Source organism: Arvicola amphibius, chromosome 8, assembly GCF_903992535.2.
Source record: "Arvicola amphibius chromosome 8, mArvAmp1.2, whole genome shotgun sequence".
Lineage (NCBI taxonomy): Eukaryota > Metazoa > Chordata > Mammalia > Rodentia > Cricetidae > Arvicola > Arvicola amphibius.
The window spans coordinates 74604669-74622170 of record NC_052054.1 but is presented as its reverse complement, the minus strand read 5'-3'; the positions used below and the strand labels follow the sequence as shown (position 1 = coordinate 74622170).

The 17502-nt window shown below is 48.8% G+C and overlaps 1 protein-coding gene across 3 annotated transcripts; it reads right to left on the bottom strand.

The window, feature by feature from the left end:
* Positions 1 to 509: 509 nt before the first annotated feature.
* Ethe1 (ETHE1 persulfide dioxygenase) lies at positions 510 to 15498 on the bottom strand. Of its 3 annotated transcripts, XM_038341094.1 has the most exons (8): positions 15341 to 15498; positions 14798 to 14942; positions 14227 to 14375; positions 3707 to 3836; positions 2328 to 2417; positions 1823 to 1939; positions 1480 to 1568; positions 510 to 645 (listed from the first exon to the last, which is right to left on the bottom strand). In XM_038341094.1, the coding sequence occupies exons 1-7, from the start codon at positions 15419 to 15421 to the stop codon at positions 1516 to 1518; spliced, it is 765 nt and encodes a 254-aa protein (XP_038197022.1). In that variant the 5' UTR covers positions 15422 to 15498; the 3' UTR covers positions 510 to 645; positions 1480 to 1515. The 3 variants fall into 3 exon arrangements, with proteins under 3 accessions (XP_038197022.1, XP_038197021.1, XP_038197023.1); XM_038341093.1 differs by lacking the exon at positions 510 to 645 and having other exon boundaries at positions 1375 to 1568; XM_038341095.1 differs by lacking the exon at positions 510 to 645 and having other exon boundaries at positions 1375 to 1568; positions 14798 to 14991; positions 15341 to 15473.
* Between the last annotated feature and the right edge of the window lie 2004 nt (positions 15499 to 17502).

Below are 17502 nucleotides of genomic sequence, written 5' to 3'. Positions count from 1 at the left end.
AGCACACAGTTTACTATGGGGGTGGAGAGCAGAGGTTAAAGGTCACAGCTAGACCCTTTCCTTTCTGGACAGAAACAGAAAAATACCTGGCAAGCAAAATCCGATTGTCAGATGTCAAGAGCTGTGCAAAATATCTGACACACCTTAGCGTCCTCTAACAGCCCGTAGAAAAAGAGACGGACAAGTCTCCATTTTACAGCTGTGGGAAACTGAGGCTGCAGGAAACAAACGCACCCAGGATCGACAACCGCCCTAAACGATTTTTAAATTTTATTTATTATCTTCATGTAGGCAATAGTAAAGACACACAAATACCACCTCATGTATGTTGGAGGTCATAGGACAACCCTGGGAAGCGGTTTCCTTCCACCATGGGAGCCGAGAGCTTTTTTTCCTCAGCCATCTCGATGGCCCACAGGTCTTACTACTCACTTTGTCTCTCAAAAATACGTATTCACAACTATTAGGCAGCCTGTCACTCCAAGCCAGGAAGCACCTCAGAGATCATTCCAGATGATAGGGACAATAACAGTGACAGGCGCAGGGAGTTGGTCATGTAGGCAGAGAGCCAGGTGTCACGTGCGTGGATTTATCCATTCATTGAAACATCCCGTTGTTATTATTTCCATTTTACAGTTCAGGAAGCTGCAGGGTGGAGAGGGCCTTACTTGGGCCTGGGACTCCCAGAGGGAGAGGCTCACACAAAATTATGTGCTGTGATGCACGACCATGAGGGTACCTCCCTACATCAGTGTGTGCACCCCCCCCCCCCCTCTTCCAGGGCTCCCTAGACTTCCATCCCTGCCCCCATCACCTTGACCGCTGCTGTCTCCTCTTCCTCCGTTCACTTTGTGTATGGCTACACAGTCTACAGGTATGTCTGTGCACCATGAGCACATCCAAGGCCCAGAGAGGCCAGGTCTCCTGGAGCTGGAGTTACATATGGTTGTGACCTGCTTGCTATGTGGATGCTGGATGGAACAAAGGTCGTCCGCAAGAGCACCCAGTGCTCTTAACCACTGAGATATCTCCAGCTCCCCCTTCTTTCTTTTCTTTTCTTTTCTTCTCTCTCTTTTTTTTTCTCTCTCTCTCTGATAGGATCTTACATAGCCCAGGCTGGTCTCCAACTCACTAAGTTCACTAGGTGGTTGATAACCTTGAACTTCTGACCCTCCTGCCTCCAGCTCTCAAGTTCAGGGATTACAGGTCTGCACCACATTGCCTGAATTATGCAATGCTGAGGATGGAACACAGAACTTTGTACATGCTAGGCAAGCATTCTACCAACGGTGCCACATCCCAGTCTATCGCTGGCTTTTGAAGGCATTCATCTAAACATAATTCCTCCCCCCAAGAAAACAAGCAGAACCCAGATTCCTGGCAAAAACAAAGTAAAGTTTATTTAAGAAGCTCAAGTAGCGGTGAGATAGGGGTAGGAGAGAAGAGAGGCTCTGGGGTGAAGCCCCTCCCCTCACCCACCTAGTGCAACGATTATGAGCAGCTGGCTGGGATGAGTCAGGAAGGTGGCATCTGAACCCCACAGCGCATGTTTGCTGGAACAGCAAAGTCTGAAAAGAAACCTCAAATGATTCTGAAGACATAGAATGACTCATAGCTCACGGAGACCCAGAAGTGCTCAGGGCTCTTTTGAGGGACTACAGTTCTAATCCTCAGTCCTTCCCTTCAGACCCCAGCCTCCTCCCTCAGACCCAGGGATCCAGGCCCAGCCCTCCTCTCAGTTCACGGAGTTCGGGATCCTACCCCCTCAGATCCACGGATTCACACCCCCCAATCACTTTCCTCAGACCCTGGGTAAACTCACCTATCTGCTGCGGCTTGGGCAAGTTCAGGTTGTCCATGACCTTAATAAACTCCTCACAGGTGAGGGTGAGCCGTGGGTTCAGAGTCCGTTCCTCCTCCACAGTAGAAACCGTGAGCCCTGTCCGCCATAGGGGAGGGGAAGAAAATTAACCAGGGTCCAATACATTGGGCGGCTCAGAACTACATTTCCCAGGAGGCCACCCAAGCCTGGGACGAACTGGCCCTTCCCTGAACGGTTCTACGACACTGTACCGCCTCTCTTCAGGCACTATGGGAAATGTAGTTCCCACAGTTCCCCGTATTCTAGGAGGACGTCCCAGGAAAACCTATGCCCTGCAGATGTATCTTATTGTTTTACATCCACACAGCACGCCCAAGCACATAATCTTCTGAGCCACAGGAACTTCTGGGTTCTGTAGCCTCCGTGTCTCATGAGGACAATAGGCAGAGGGTATTCCCCTGCATTAAGCGACAGAGGTCTGTCATGGCCTCTGGCAAGCCCTCACCGTGGTAATCGTGAGCCGGGTAGATTAGACAGTTGCCTGGAAGCGTGAAGATCTTTTCATGCACAGAGTGGTACAAAGTCCTAGCACAACCTGAGGAAAGAAAACTTGGAAGTCAGAGTCACAGGGACAAGAAGAGCCCCCGACCCCCTTCTTCCAGAAGAGGACAGGGAATATGGAGGAATTATGGCTAAACCCTCTCCCTCATCTCCTGCCTAGAAAGCCCATGTTTCAGGAGACACAGAGAAGGAAGGGCATTCTAGCGGGTGGAACACCATATATGAAGAACCGATGACCGGTGAAAAATTCATAGGGATAATTTGTGATTCGGTAAAAGCCGAGAGACTGTTAAGTACCAGGGGTTGTGACACCCTCCCTGGGGAGGTGAAGGAAGAGCTCTGGGCCAGGAAGGTGGCCATGAGGACAAGGGGAAGAGTGACTCTAGGATTTAGATACGGAGTGCTGAGTCCTGGGGCGGGGGGGGGGGGGGCCTTCCAGAGCAATAGTGCAAGCATAAGGACTGAGTTCAAATCCCCAGAACTGAAAGCACGGTGTGCTCTATGCTCCTGTAACTCCAGCTCTGTAGGCAACAACCTGGTTGCCAGCCAAGGTCCTCAAGGAGACAAGGTGAAGCATATAGACATCTGCCCTGGCCTATGAGCACACCCCAGCCACACACAAGTGCACATATACCACATACAGATATACAAAAAATTTCTGAGTCCTCAGTGAATAGGTAAAAGGGAGGTTAGGAGTCACATGCCAATCTAACTGCCCCCTAAAGCTAAACCCCAAAAGTTACACTGCCCATTAATGATTAAACAATACACAGTAACAACACTGTTGTGTGTTTGGGTGTGTGTGTGTGCACACATGTTCTATGTTAGCCAAAATGACCTTAGACTTTCTTTTTTTAATTTAATGTGCATTAGTATTTTGCCATGGGTTTCTGGTCTCCTTGGAATTGGAGTTACAAACAGTGTGAGCTAGCTGCCACATGGGTGCTGGGAACTGAACCCGGGTCCTCTGGAAGAGCACTCAGTGCTCTTAACCATTGGGCCATCTCTCCAGCCCCAACCTTATACTCTAGATCCTTCTGCCTCCACCTCCTGAGTGCTGGGATTTTAGAGTACAGTTCAGCTATTCCCAGCTGATGAAGTATGAGTATTGCATCTACTCACTGAGCTACACAGCCCCAGCGGCACATTCATGCATTTATTCTTGTGGCTGCATTTTTTTTGAGACAGAGTCTCTCTACAGAGCCCTGACTGTCCTGGAACCAGGACCAGTTGGCCTCAAACATGCAAAGATCCTATTCTTAACATTTTCACACACACACACCCTGACACTGAGATCCAGGGCTGGAGAAAGGAGTTGGTCACCTTGTTGGAAGTCTGTTCGCCCACACCCTCGGATCAGCAGGGCATCTCCAGTGAAGGCCATGCTCTGGTCATCCAGGACAAAGGTAACACAGCCTGGGGTGTGGCCAGGGCTGGCCCGAGTCTCCAAGGCCTGGCAGGGATGCAATGCAGAGAGACAGTCACCAGCAAGCTTCACTGGTCCCCCCTAAAGCCCCATCCACCTGAGAGAAACAGCTGAACAAAGTTCTACAGCAACTACTTGGTTTAAAGTTAATCTGAAGACTGGGCATGGTGGCAAACACATTAAACAAAGGTCCTTGGGAGTGGAGGCAGGAAGAACTGATGTGGTTCACAGCCAGCCTGAGCCATGACAGGACCCTGTCTTGGGGGAGGGATCAATTTGAATCAATCAATCTTCTTTCTTCCTTCCTTCCTTCCTTCCTTCCTTCCTTCCTTCCTTCCCTCCCTCTCTTTGACAGGATCTCTTGTATCCAGAGTGGAATCAAGCTTGCTATGAGATCAATGATGACCTTATCTTCCAGACTTCCTGCCTTCATCTCCCAGCTCTGGGGCTGCGGGTTTGCTCCTCCAGGCTTTAGTTTATACAATGCTGGGGATGGGATCCAGGGCTTTGTAGGTTTTTTGTTTTGTTTGCCAAGTGTTTTGGCAGCTGAATGAGACACATCATCAACCCAGACTGAAGTTCTGAAGAACAAAAATACCCCAGATGGGTTCCCAAGATAGTCAGATAGCCAGAGACGTGCATTTGTAACAGGCTTATACCACAAGGGTCATGCACGCAAAAAAAAAAAAAGGGAATTATTATTATGCATCTCAATAAGAAAATAGCAAAATAAACAGCAGGCTGTACACACACAGGCTGTGGGTTGGGCCTGCAGAACTACCAGAAAACAAAGACTAAATTAGCATTGAGAGTCTCGCTGATGGACAGGGGAGAAGACTCTGTGGATAGAGGTGCTCACTGCCAAGCCTGAGGACCTGAGTTCTAAGCCCAGGACCACATGATAGTAGGAGAGAACTGGCTCCCTCAAATTATCCTCTGACCTCCATAGGTATGCCATGGTACATGCACAGATATGCAAATGAATGTAATAAAAATTGAGTGCTGTTGTTGGAAAGAAACTTAATGGTATTTTAAAAATGCTTAATATAATTACAAAAAATTTACTATCCAGTAGGGGCAAAGACGGGTTATAAAGCAACTTCTACCGTGAAATCCTTGTGCTGGGCTGGGGAGCAGATGCCTATAACCCTACTACTAGGGAAACTGAGGCAGAAGGATCATAAGTTTGAAACTAGTCTAAGCTGCAAAGTTCCAGGCTCCCTGAGCTCAGAGGGAGACCCTGCCTGAAAGGAAAAAGCGGTGCTCTTGGTAAAACAAAAAGTTACCAGCTGAACATGTACTCTATTCTGTTGCTTTTCTTGGTGGTGTTTTGAGACAAGATCTTCCTAGGTAGCCCAGGCTGGCCTTGAATTCATGCATCTTCCTGTCTTGGCCTCCGAAGTGTGGGAATTATAGGCATGTGCCACCCTCTTCTGTTGGCTGATGGTTTCTAAGGGTCTCAGCCCAACACAAATGGCAACAGCCCAGCAGATGTGGCTGGAGCATGTACCAGGGACTTCTACTACCATGACGGACCATTAGGCCCTGATTCTTTCCCTTCCTGGCTCCCTGACACAGACTCCCTGTCATGATGGCTTGCCCCAGCCTGGGTTCACAGCCAGCTCTTCGCAGACTAGACCTTGAAAATGCTGAGCAAAGGTCCTTTCTTCTTTTTAAAAACATTTAAGATTGTACTTTATTTACTGTGTGTGTGCTTGTGTACACATGTGTTCTTATATGTGAGCATGGCTGTGTGTGTCTGTGTGCATATACGCCATGGCTTGTGACTGTTGGACAGATGACAGTCGGCTGGCGCTGGTTCTTGAACTCCACCACATGGGTCCCAGGGTAAACTCTTGTCATCAGAGTGGGCAGCAGCGTCCCCTACCCGCGGAGCTGCTTCACTGCTCCACCTCTATCTATGTTTACGGTGGGAACTGGAGAAATGGAATCACACCAGAGTTCTACTGCGAGCACCCAAGTCAACCACCTGTAACACCATGTTACAATCACGTTGCCACTCCAGTTCCAGGAGATCTAACACCCTCTTCTGGTCTCTAAGGGTACCTGACACGACACACACACACACACACACTCATAAACATATATACACAATTAAAAATAAGTATTTTCATGACATTTGTCATAGACATTTTGAGACAGTGACAGAAAATTAACAGCCAAAGAATTCAACATGGGAGTACATGGTAAGAATTCAACATGGGAGTACATGGTAAGAATTCAACATGGAAGTGTACTGTCATAAAATTTGGGAGAACAAGTCTACCATGGTGGCTCAGGCCTAAAACCCAGCACTCAGGAGGGGCCAGGGTTCAAGATCACCCTCTACTGTACAGTGGATTAGGGGCCAGACTGGCTACATGAACTTTGTCTCAAAACAAGACAAATAACTTCTGAAAATTAAATATCTACAAATGAGAGCCAGCAAGCTGGCTCACTGAATCAAGGGGCTTGCGGCCATGCCTGACGACCTGAGTTTGATCCCTGGGATCCACCAGGTGGAAGAAAGCTAACTCCTACAAGTTGTCCTCTGACCTCCACACAGGAATTGTAGTATGTGCGTGCCACCGCCACTCGAGCTAGACACCCTACAGGTGAGCTGCAGGGCTGTGGGTGTCCAGCTAATAACACCCACGTGAGTGGCTCTGTCAAAATTAGGCTAGTCTCACAAAAGGCGTTTGGAGGCTTTTCTTCTCTTTCTCCAGGCACTGGAGTGCTTAGAATAGTTCTGGCATGATTGTTTCCCGTTAAGTATGGAATAACTCCCTCATGTGATTTACGAGAGGTATTTTCTACACATACATTTTTCACAACTATTTGTATTTGGGGAGATGGTGCTAAGAACTGAATGCAGAGCCCTGTCTTTGCTAAGCAGGGGCTCTACCACTGAGCCACACCCCAGCCCCTCACTGGGGGATTCTAGGCAGGGGCTCTACCACTGAGCCACACCCCAGCCCCTCACTGGGGGATTCTAGGCAGGGGCTCTACCACTGAGCCACACCCCAGCCCTTCACTGGGGGATTCTAGGCAGGGGCTCTACCACTGAGCCACACCCCAGCCCCTCACTGGGGGATTCTAGGCAGGGGCTCTACCACTGAGCCACATCCTCAGCCCCTCACTGGGGGATTCTAGGCAGGGGCTCTACCACTGAGCCATATCCTCAGCCCTCTTTTTAACTTATTTGTTTAGTTTTCTTTTTACAGAGTTTCATGCAACCAGGCAGCCTCAAAATTTTTCAGTAGGCCAGACAGACCTTGAATTTGCAACCCTTCTGTCTCAGCATGCAGAAATGCTGGGATTACAGATCTCCCACATCTTTTAAGATGTTCCATGGCCACTGTAAAAACCAAATGATAAATATTCCTATTACTTCCCAAGGTTTCCTTGAACCCCTTTCAAATGCACCCTTCCTCCACCCTGTCCCCAGCTGAGCCCTGGCCTGCTTCCTGTGTCTCTTGATGACTCTGTAACTCATCTGTTCTAGAGTTTTATGTAAATAGATCAAAATAGTTATAAACAAAACAAAACTGTTGGAAGCTGATGGCCTAGTTCCTAATCTCAAATCTATCAGTTCTTAGGGCCTATTTGATTATTTGCAAAATATACATAAATGTTATTCCCAGCCTCTTAAAATGCTACAGAGATTAAACTGCTTCATGGATAAACAATTGGTGCTTTACAGTAAAAACAAAAGGGGGGGGGCTGGAGAGATGGCTCAGCAGTTCAGAGCAAGTCCTGTTTTCCCAGAGGACCCCAGTTCACTTCCCAACACCCAAAATGTGGCTGACACCCATCTGTAACTCCAGGCACACGCATGATGCATATACATATGTATAGGTAAACAGTCACATAATTTTTGCTGCTTTTGTTTTGCTTTTGGAGATGGGGTTTCTCTGTGTAGCCCTGCCTGTCCTGGAACTCACTCTGTAGACCAGGCTGGCCTCAAACTCAGAGATCTGCCTGTCTCTGCCTCTTGAATGCTGGGATTAAAGGGGTACACCACTACCACTCAGCAAAGTAAATATATATTTTATAATTTTTAAAGTAATACATAAGACACTGGGCATGGTGTTGTAACCTTATCATCTCAGTACTCCAAGGCAGGTGGATTACAAGCTCATGTGGACTGCTGAGTGGGTTCAAGGCCAGACTGAGCAATTTAGCGAGATTCTGTCTCAAAATGAAAAGTAGGGGCTGGAGATGGCTCAGCAGTTAAGAACACTGAATACTCTTGCAGAGGACCCAGGTTCAATTCCAGAACCACTCGTGACAATTTTTAACCATACATACATAATTCCAGTTTCAGGGGATTCAACACCCTTTTCTGGCCTCCTCGGCAGGCACTCATGAGGAGTACATACATACATGGAAGCAAAACACTCATACACATTTTTAAAATGTCATTTTAAAATATAATGATAAGGCTGGGGACTTAGCTCCGTGGTAGAGCACTTGCTTACAGTGACTGAGATCCTAGTTCAATCCCCATCACTGGAAAAAAAAAGTTGTAGACGGTGTTCACTTACAGAAGACAGCCCCCACTTTTTGTGAAACTTGCTGACTGATGAACCGCCCAGAATATCCCGGAAGAGTATGGCCGGCCTAGCAACAGCTGGTCAGAGGCCGCCCTGGCTGGATATCCATCAGCAATGCCTCTTTCTTTCCAGGACACATAAAACACAGGATATTATGTACAACCAGACTCTCCCAGGCACCGGGTGGCCTCGCAGTTCACGCAGCCTGCACTGCCCCCTAGCGGTCAGCCAGCTCCAGGCGCCAGGTCCTATGGCCCCGTCTGCCTTCCCAAGTCCTAAGCGGTGTTGGCGCCCTCTGCGGTTCGTATGCCCTCAAATCTCATTTCCCCACTGTCGCCAAATGACTGTGTCTCCATCGGCTACATTTCCTTTATTTTGTGAAAGAAAAGGTATTTAAGATGGCTCAGTGGTTAAGAGCTCTTGCATAGGACCAAAGGTTGGTTCGCAGCAATGAGATGAAGGCTTACATCTGTCCTTAACACCAGTTCCAGAGGATCCCATGCCCTCTTTTGGCCTCCACAGGAACGGGGCATGAACGCCCGTGTACTTACATGCATGCAAAACACACAGAAACATAAAATAAAAATAATAAGTTTTTTAAAAAGAGGAGGCAGACAAGATGGCTCAGCAGATGGCTGCCAAGACCTAAGTTCAATCCCCATTATCTACACTGTGAAAGGAAAAAAAAAAAACCTGAGTCCCAAGAGTTGGCTGTCCTCTGACATCCATACATAAACCCAGCACATACACACAATAAATAAATCATGTAAATTTTAAGTAAAAGGACTAATGATAACAACAAAAGAAAGAGGACTAAAGATGTAGCTCAGAGATACAATGCTTGCCTAGAATCCCCCAGTGAGGGGCTTGGGGCATGGCTTAGTGGTAGAGCCCCTGCCTAGAATCCCCCAGTGAGGAGCTGGGGTGTGGCTCAGTGGTAGAGCCCCTGCCTAGAATCCCCCAGTGAAGGGCTGGGGTGTGGCTCAGTGGTAGAGCCCCTGCCTAGAATCCCCCAGTGAGGGGCTTGGGGCAAGGCTCAGTGGTAGAGCCCCTGCCTAGAATCCCCCAGTGAGGGGCTTGGGGCAAGGCTCAGTGGTAGAGCCCCTGCCTAGAATCCCCCAGTGAGGGGCTGGTGTGTGGCTCAATGGTAGAACTGTGGGGGCAGGAACCAAATTGGACTGAACGCCCTGTTTTAAGTCCTATCATCTGAGAGGACTCTTGGCTAGAACAGCAAGCAGGGTCATGCCTGGGAGGCAAGCAAGGCGGAGGTGAAGGCAAGAGGATTACATCAGAAGTTCAAGGTCCATCCTGGCAATATAACAACAAATCCAAAGCCAGCCTGCCCGCACTACGGGAGACTGTTAGGAGAAGAAGCCGGAAGGGGTGGATTTTAGCCAGGTACCATAGCACAGGCGAAGGAAGCTGAGACAAGAAGATCTCTGTGAGTTCCAAGTCACATCAGGGGGTGGAACATGCTAAAACTCAAATTTTAGGAGCCATAAGTGAGGCTCTGGAGCTCACAGCTAGACTTCTATCTTGTTTGTGCCAACGGCTTTCACACACGACAAGAGAGGCAGGTCACCAGAACGCATTCCCTGTGGCCTGTAAAGATTAGATTAACTATAATCATTCACAGAAGTTGGCCAGGCCTGACTATATAACCATGAGAAATAAATAATTTAAATTCAGAAGGCAGAGAGAGGCAGAGGAATCTCTGTGAGTCTGAGGTTAGCATAGATTAAATAGTGAATTCTAGGCTAACCAGAGCTAACCTGCCTCAAACCAACAACAAAAATGACAACTGCAGACACAAGAGGAAGGAAGGCAGACAGACTCTGTGTACTTCTTATCTTTGGTTTGGAGAAAGGGATACTTTCTGTTGCCCAGGCAAGCCTGGTACTTGCTAGTAGCTCGGGCTGCTCACAAGATTAAGACTTTTCTGCATCTCCCGAGCTAGGATTAGAGCACTGCATCACCGGGCCTGTAATTCCCCAAAAAGCTGAATGCCAAGTGAAACTTGGTGATTGTGCAAGTCAGGATGGTCCCCGGGCAGAGGGATCAGCGGCCAGGAAGAGCAGAGAGCCCTGTGGGGTCATGAGGATGCTCTGTGTAGGGATACGGGAGGATGGAACCCAAGAGTAAACATATAAGAACACAAGCAATTTGTACAAGTACAGTGTGTTCACACTTCACCTCATTTTATATAACACCATTTGTTGTTTTGTTTTAGAGCTTGAAACAATCTCATGTCTTTCTTTGAATGTTTTTATTACATTTTATTTATTATTGTTGTGAAGGAATGTGCATGCCATGGCGGTCAGAGGACAGTTTGTGGGAGTGGAGCCCCAGGTTGGCCTTGAGTTCATTATATAGCCACAAATGGATGACCCAGAAATCCTGATCGTCCTGCCTCCACCTCCCAAGTGCTGGGACCACAGGCTTGTGCCACTACTCCCAGCTATAATTCAACTTATTTTTTTTCCCCAAGACAAGGTTTCTCTATATAACAGTCCCAGCTGTCTTGGAGCTCGCTCTATAGACTAGTCTAGCCTCGAACTCACAGAGATCCACCTGCGTCTGTCTCCCAAATACTGGGATTAAAGGTGTCTACCACCACCACCTTAGTATAATTCAACTTTTAAAGGGGGCAGAAAACGTAAGAGTCAGGAAAAACAGACCCATAAGATCTGTAAAGAATTTATGCCTAGTAAGACCCACACTAACAGGCGTTGACACAGCTGTGGGGTCCTGGAACCTTCACACAGTACAGGCAGCACTGCAACTGGATCCCACAAAAGTCCATCTAAGAATCTTCGCAGTAGCATCCCCTCAGTGGTCCCAACGTGGAATGGCCATCGCCTGACCAGAGGATAAGTAAAATATGGTAGGTCCATCCTACGCCAGACTGTCGTTCAACAATCAAGAGAATGAAGTACCAACGGGGGCCTGAACATGAATGACCCCTGACAACACACTGAAAACAGAAGCCAGCCTGAAAGACCACAACAAGTTCTATGTGATATACAGACAGGAAAATTCAGACAGACAGAAAGGACAATAAAAGAGAATAAAAGCAACTTAATGGCCAAGCATAAATACCTGAAGTTGCCGGGCAGTGGTGGCGCACGCCTTTAATCCCAGCACTCGGGAGGCAGAGGCAGGCGGATCTCTGTGAGTTCGAGACCAGCCTGGTCTACAAGAGCTAGTTCCAGGACAGGTTCTAAAGCTGCAGAGAAACCCTGTCTCGAAAAACCAAAAAAAGAAAAAAGAAAAAAAAATACCTGAAGTTGTAGCGACTAGGGAGGTGGGGGCTATAGGATCAGTTCAAGGCCTGCCTGGTGTGCAGAGTGAGTTCAAGGTCGACTTGGGAAAGTTCCTTCTCTCAAAATAAAAAAGACTGGGGCATGGCCTGCCTGGAAGCCCCAGTGAGGGGCTGGGGTGTGGCTCAGTGGTAGAGCCCCTGCCTAGAATCCCCCAGTGAGGGGCTGGGGTGTGGCTCAGTGGTAGAGCCCCTGCCTAGAATCCCCCAGTGAGGGGCTGGGGTGTGGCTCAGTGGTAGAGCCCCTGCCTAGAATCCCCCAGTGAGGGGCTGGGGGATAGGACAGGAGTAGAGTGTTTCCCTAGCAAGAATCAGACCCTAGGTTTTATTCCCTGTACTGGGGGGAAATGTTGCCTAAAGGTTGGGTGTTGTGGTACAGCCAATCCTAACAACTGAAGGGTTGAGGCAGGAGAAATGACAAGTTCAAGACCAGCCTAGGCTACAGAGCAATATACAAAAAGAAGGAAAGATTTATCCAAGGCTGGGAAGGATAAGAGGACGGCTTCGGGTGATACCTTGACAAGAGTCATAAAAACATCCTAAAATGACATGCAGCTATGAACACAACCTTCTATGATTGCAATACTAGTGATTGACTTACGGCCTTCCAATGGCTGAATCATAGGCATCTGGATTATATCAATAACATGCAGTAAAGGAAAGATAAATATGGGAGCCAAACGCAGCTAAGCCCTTTATCGTTCATCAAACTCATCAATCGCTCTTCATTGAGAAGGGCCTCTCTTTTCATTTATCGCTTTGTTTTGTTTTCTTGTTTTGAGAGAGGGTCTCCCATGGTCCAGGCTGACCGTAAATCTTCCTGCCTCTGACTATTCAGATTGAAAGTGTGTGTAAGCATGGCAGCTCTTTTTTTTTTTTTTTTTTTTTTTTTTTTTTTTTTGTGGGGTGGGGTGAGATGCAGGGTCATGTGTAGCCCTGACTAGCTTCAACTTGATAGGTAGCTGAGGGTGACCTTGAACTTCAGATTTTCCTCTCTACAGCTCCCAAACACTAGGATTACAGGTGTGTGCTCATTACACCCATTTTAAGGGTTTGGGTTTTTAAAAGATTTTTTTGAAGATTTTTAAGATTTTATTTTATTCTCACTGTGTAGCCTTGGATGTCCTGGAACTCTCCCAGTAGAGCAGGATGGCCTCGAACTCACGGAGATGATCTACCTGCCTCAGCCTCTACCTCCCAAGTGCTAGGGTTAAAGGCATGTGTCACTATGACTGGCTTGTTTTTAAGATTTTAAACAGTCATTTGTTTATGTGTATGTCTGTGTGTCTGTGTGTCTGAGTGTGATTCTGTGCCAGACAAGGACGCCGGTCCTCCCGGACTTGACAGCTGCGTCAATTGTGACCAGTCTGAACTGGGAACTGGGAACCCAACTTGGGTCCTCTGGAAGAGCAGCAAGTGCTCTTCTCTACAAAGCCATCTATCCAGCCCCTAAGGGCCCCAGTCCTTCTAACCTTCCACGCCCCGCCCCACTCCAGAGACACTCGTTACTCTCTAACTAGTACAGCTGACACAAATGAGCAATGTATCTTTCATCCGCTTCCAAATACACGGGTGAAATCAAAGTCTCTTAGGCAGTTACACGCTCTCCACACCACACATGGCCCTCGGTTCCGCCAACTGCCTCCAAATAAACTGTTCCCATTCCACAAGACCATCAACCCAGAGGCCAGGACCTCAAGCTCACACCAGACATTCTGTCCCCTGGGTCAGCCAAACTACACCTTTGGCAATTCCAATCACCTGTTTCCTCCCTCTGGGTACAACCCCCCACTCAGTCCACTGTGCCCTGGGTGGCAAAGCTGGCTGGAAACCAGCTGATTAAGCATGTAGCTGACAGGGGGGGAAGGAAGGGAGGGAGGGAGGGAGAGAGGGAGGGAGAGAGAGAGAGCTGGAGAGGGTGGGGGGAGGGGAGTGGGAGGGAGGGAGGTAGGGAGGGAGGGATGAGAGAAGAGATAGAAGAGAGAGAGAGAGAGAGAGAGAGAGAGAAAGAGAGAGAGAGAGAGAGAGAGAGGAAGAACCTTCAGGCCTCTACTGGATGAGGCAATAGGGTTGTGGCTAGGGTGAGGCTTCAAGGCAACATTTAAGGAGGAACCCAGGTTGACCCCAAATTTATACCACCATGCCAGTAAGTGCCACCTTAAGTAGTAGTCATGGGTACCTCCCAAGACCCACCCCAGACCTATTGCTGGACAACAGGATGCTCCTTCCTCAAAGTCAAACTCCAATCAGCTTTTATGGAAATGTCCAGGTCAAAGAACCTGCCCCAAAGCCTCAGGAAACTTCCACGCTGTTGACTTAGGGGGATTGGCCAGAGGCACGCCTGCCTACACAGCCTCCTGCCCCAGTGCCCCACCTGAGTTTATGGTACTTTACACAGACAGCAAAGCTGAAAAGTCGGTGTTTACATCCACTGAGCCCTCTTCCCTCGGACCCAGCAGCCCCTCCCCCTTCTCCCCAGCACCCTCTTTTCTTCAAAGCCTAAGGGATTCAAGCCAACACCTTCTTCCTAAGACCAACTCACAAAGCTTCCGAAGCAGATGGAATCACCTTCCTCAATGTGCACGTCAGCCTGGGCTCCACTGAGGCGGGAGATGACCGACTGGCAGCCAGGGAGCAGGGACCGGAGAGCCCCTGAGCCGGTGATGTGATCAGCATGGCAATGGGTATTCACTAGGAGAGAAAAAGGCAGAGCAAACTGAATGTTGCCAGCCCACAGCATCCAACCCTCAGACTCAAGGAGGCAGACCCTAGCCTTCCTCCCTCAGACCCAGTCTCCCTAATCAGACACTGTGTTCCAAACCTCAGCCCTCCTCCCTCACACTGTGAGATCCAGACCCCAACCCTCCTCCCTCAGACCCAGGGTCCAGGTCGTTTTCCTCCCTCAGATCCAGGGGTCCAGGCCCACTCTCCTCCTTCAGATCCTGGGGTCTAACCCCCAAAACTCCTCCCTCATCCAAGGGTCCAGACTCCAGCCCTTCCCCCAGACTCCAGGGTCCAGGGGTCCAGGCCCCCAACCAGCTTCCCCTGTTTCCCCAGCGCACTTTCTCCGTGGCCCCGCCTCTCTCCCGTCCAAGTTTGGTCCACAGACTAACCCGCGTAGAGCAGCTTCAGCCCCAACTCCTTAACCAGCTGAGCATCCCGTTGAGCCGTCTCCAGAACAGGGTCGATCAGAAGGGCCTCTCGTGACTCCGGGTCACCCAGAAGGTAGGTGTAGGTGCAACTCTTGGGCTCAAACATCTGGGAGGGGTGGGGTACCGGAGAGAGTTCCCGGACCTGATTTCCATGCCTGGGGACCCAAGAATCCAGGCCTCCCTTCCATCATCTTCCTAGGATGCAGCAACCCCACCCCTCTTTGCACAGGGATCAGGAGTCAGCTCCCTCCACCGGAGCCAAGGAATTTCAACTTCCAACACGCCTCTAATCAAGGACCCCGCCCTTCTCTGGTAATGGACCCAGAACTCGGCCCCAAGCTCAGGGTACCCCTGACTACCCACCTTTAAGGGATCGGGAGCCCTTTTTTGCAACAATCAGGCGTGATGGACCCCCGCCCCCCATATTTCCTTTAAAGAACAGAAGAGTCCCACCCCACACACCACCCCGGACCAGGGGCCGCTCGGTCATTCGCCTCGCCGCACCTGCCTCAGGAGGACTGGGGCCCTGGATGAGCTTTGCTGGCTCAGCCGTCGCACGGCGACTCTGAGAGCCGCGCTCGCCATCGTGCCCGGGCCGGCTCTACACTGAGCCCAGCAGCCTCCCAGCCTGAGCCCCACGCACCGGGGCTGACCCGGGAGGGCGGGGCGGGGCGGGGCCTGTCTTAAAGGAACCGCAGATGACCCGACCCAGGAAAAGCGCCTGCGAAGGGGAGACCCTGAAATAGGCTGAAAAGAGATCAGAGTACTCAGGACATCCGGAGATACTGCTGTAGAAACAGGGAGAGAAGTAGCCTCCAGACACTTAGAGACACGGGACGTTTTCCAGAAAAACACGTGGTCAGCTAGTCATCCTGTGAAAAGAAAAAGAAAAAAAAAAATCGAAAGTCAGTATCACCGGCGTTTTGAGGAACTGTTGGATAAGTGTCTGATTACAACTCTGTTTTGTTTGATTGTTTGGTTTGGTTTATTTTTATTTTATTTTAATTTTTTGTTTGTTTGGTTTTTCATCACATATCCCTGGCTATCCTAGAACTTCCTCTGTAGACCAGGCTGGCCTTGAACTCAGAGATCTCCTGCCTCTGCCTTATGAGTGCTGTAATTAAAGGGGTGTTCCACCACCTGGGGCTGAGACAGGACCTTTCCATCTAGCCCAGGCTGACCACAGACTTGTGGCAATCCTGCCTAAACCTTCCAAGAACAGCAACAAAAATTAAGATTTTTAAAAATTATTTTTTTAATTATGTGTGTATCTGTTTGGTGGGGCGCAGGTGAGGACTTGTGCCAATCCCCTGGAGCTGGAACTACAGCAGGCTGCGTACTACCCAATGTCGGGATAGAAATAGAATTTGGGTCCTCTAAATGCTCTTAACTGAGGAACCATCTCTCCAGCCCATAAAAAAAAATCTTTTAAATATTTTAAAATTTCTTTTTTGAAAGGATTCTATGTGTATGTGGAGGTCAGAGAACAACTTTGTCAGGTTGGTCCCCCCCTTCTACCCTTACATGGCTTCCAGGGACCAAACTCAGGCTTCTAGCAATGGTTGCTTAGCAACTGAGCCATCTGAAAGCCCCTCATAAAGGTTATTTAAGCAACTTTAGTCACTTTGTCAGAAATAGTTATTGTTTTTCTTCTTTCTCCTTTTGTTCTCTCTCTCTCTCTCTCTCTCTCTCTCTCTCTCTCTCTCTCTCTCTCTCTCTCTCTCTCTCTCTCTCTCTCTCTCTCTCTCTTTGTTATTTTTAGACTGGGCCTTTGTAGCCTAGGCTGGATTTGAAGTACCACGTAAAATTAGAATGACTTTGAACTGCTCTGTGCACACACACACACACACACACAAGCACACACACACCACAAACACATTTTCACTTCCCAAATGCTGACATCACACCTGGCTAACAGGGTTTTGTTTGTTGTTCTTGACTCTTCTGTTTCTTCCTCTCACAAACATCTCCGTGCACATAGGCGCCTGCTTTGTGTTGTATCTTGCAAGTTCACTGTGAAGGTCATTTGTCTTCTTTGGGAGTTGAAGACTGAGAACTTACTGATCACTTATACCAAGGATGCAGAGAGATCTGGGTGTTGTGATGCAGGCCTCTAATCCCAGCATTCTGGAGGCCCAGGTGAGAGGATTGCTGAGTTAGGCCAAGGAGGCCTGCTGCCCAGTCAGGGTTATTATAGCTGCAAAGAAACACCATGACCAAGAGCAGGTTGGAGAGGAAAGGGCTGATTTGGCTCACACTTCCACATCATAGCCCATCACTGAAGGAAGTCAGGACAGGAACTCAAACAGGGCAGGAAGCTGGAGGCTGATGCAGAGGCCATGGAGGAGAGCTGCTCACTGGCTTGCTCCCCACGGCTTGCTCAGCCTACTTTCTTATAAAACCCAAGACCACCAGCCCAGGGAGGTCCCACCCACCATGGTGTGGGTCCTCCCCCATCAGTCATTAAGAAAATACCCTACAGACTTGTGTATAGCCTAATTTACAGAGGCATTTTCTTCATTGAGGTTCCCTCCTCTTCGATGACTCTGGATTGTGTCAAGTTGGCATAGAACTAGCCAGCACATCTACCCACTAAACCCTGTCTCAAAAATAAACTCACAAAGCTGATAAATTGCATTATCTTAGTGCAGACTATAAAACATTTT

Bases quoted from the DNA above. Each gene is read 5' to 3' on its own strand.
- Ethe1 (XM_038341094.1), bottom strand. From the start codon at position 15,421: ATGGCGAGCGCGGCTCTCAGAGTCGCCGTGCGACGGCTGAGCCAGCAA. The intron at 14,943-15,340 runs GTGCGGCGAGGC...CACCCCTCCCAG, and splicing joins CCCCAGTCCTCCTGAGGCAG to ATGTTTGAGCCCAAGAGTTG. The intron at 1,569-1,822 runs GTGAGTTTACCC...GTTTCTTTTCAG, and splicing joins GCCCAAGCCGCAGCAGATAG to ACTTTGCTGTTCCAGCAAAC.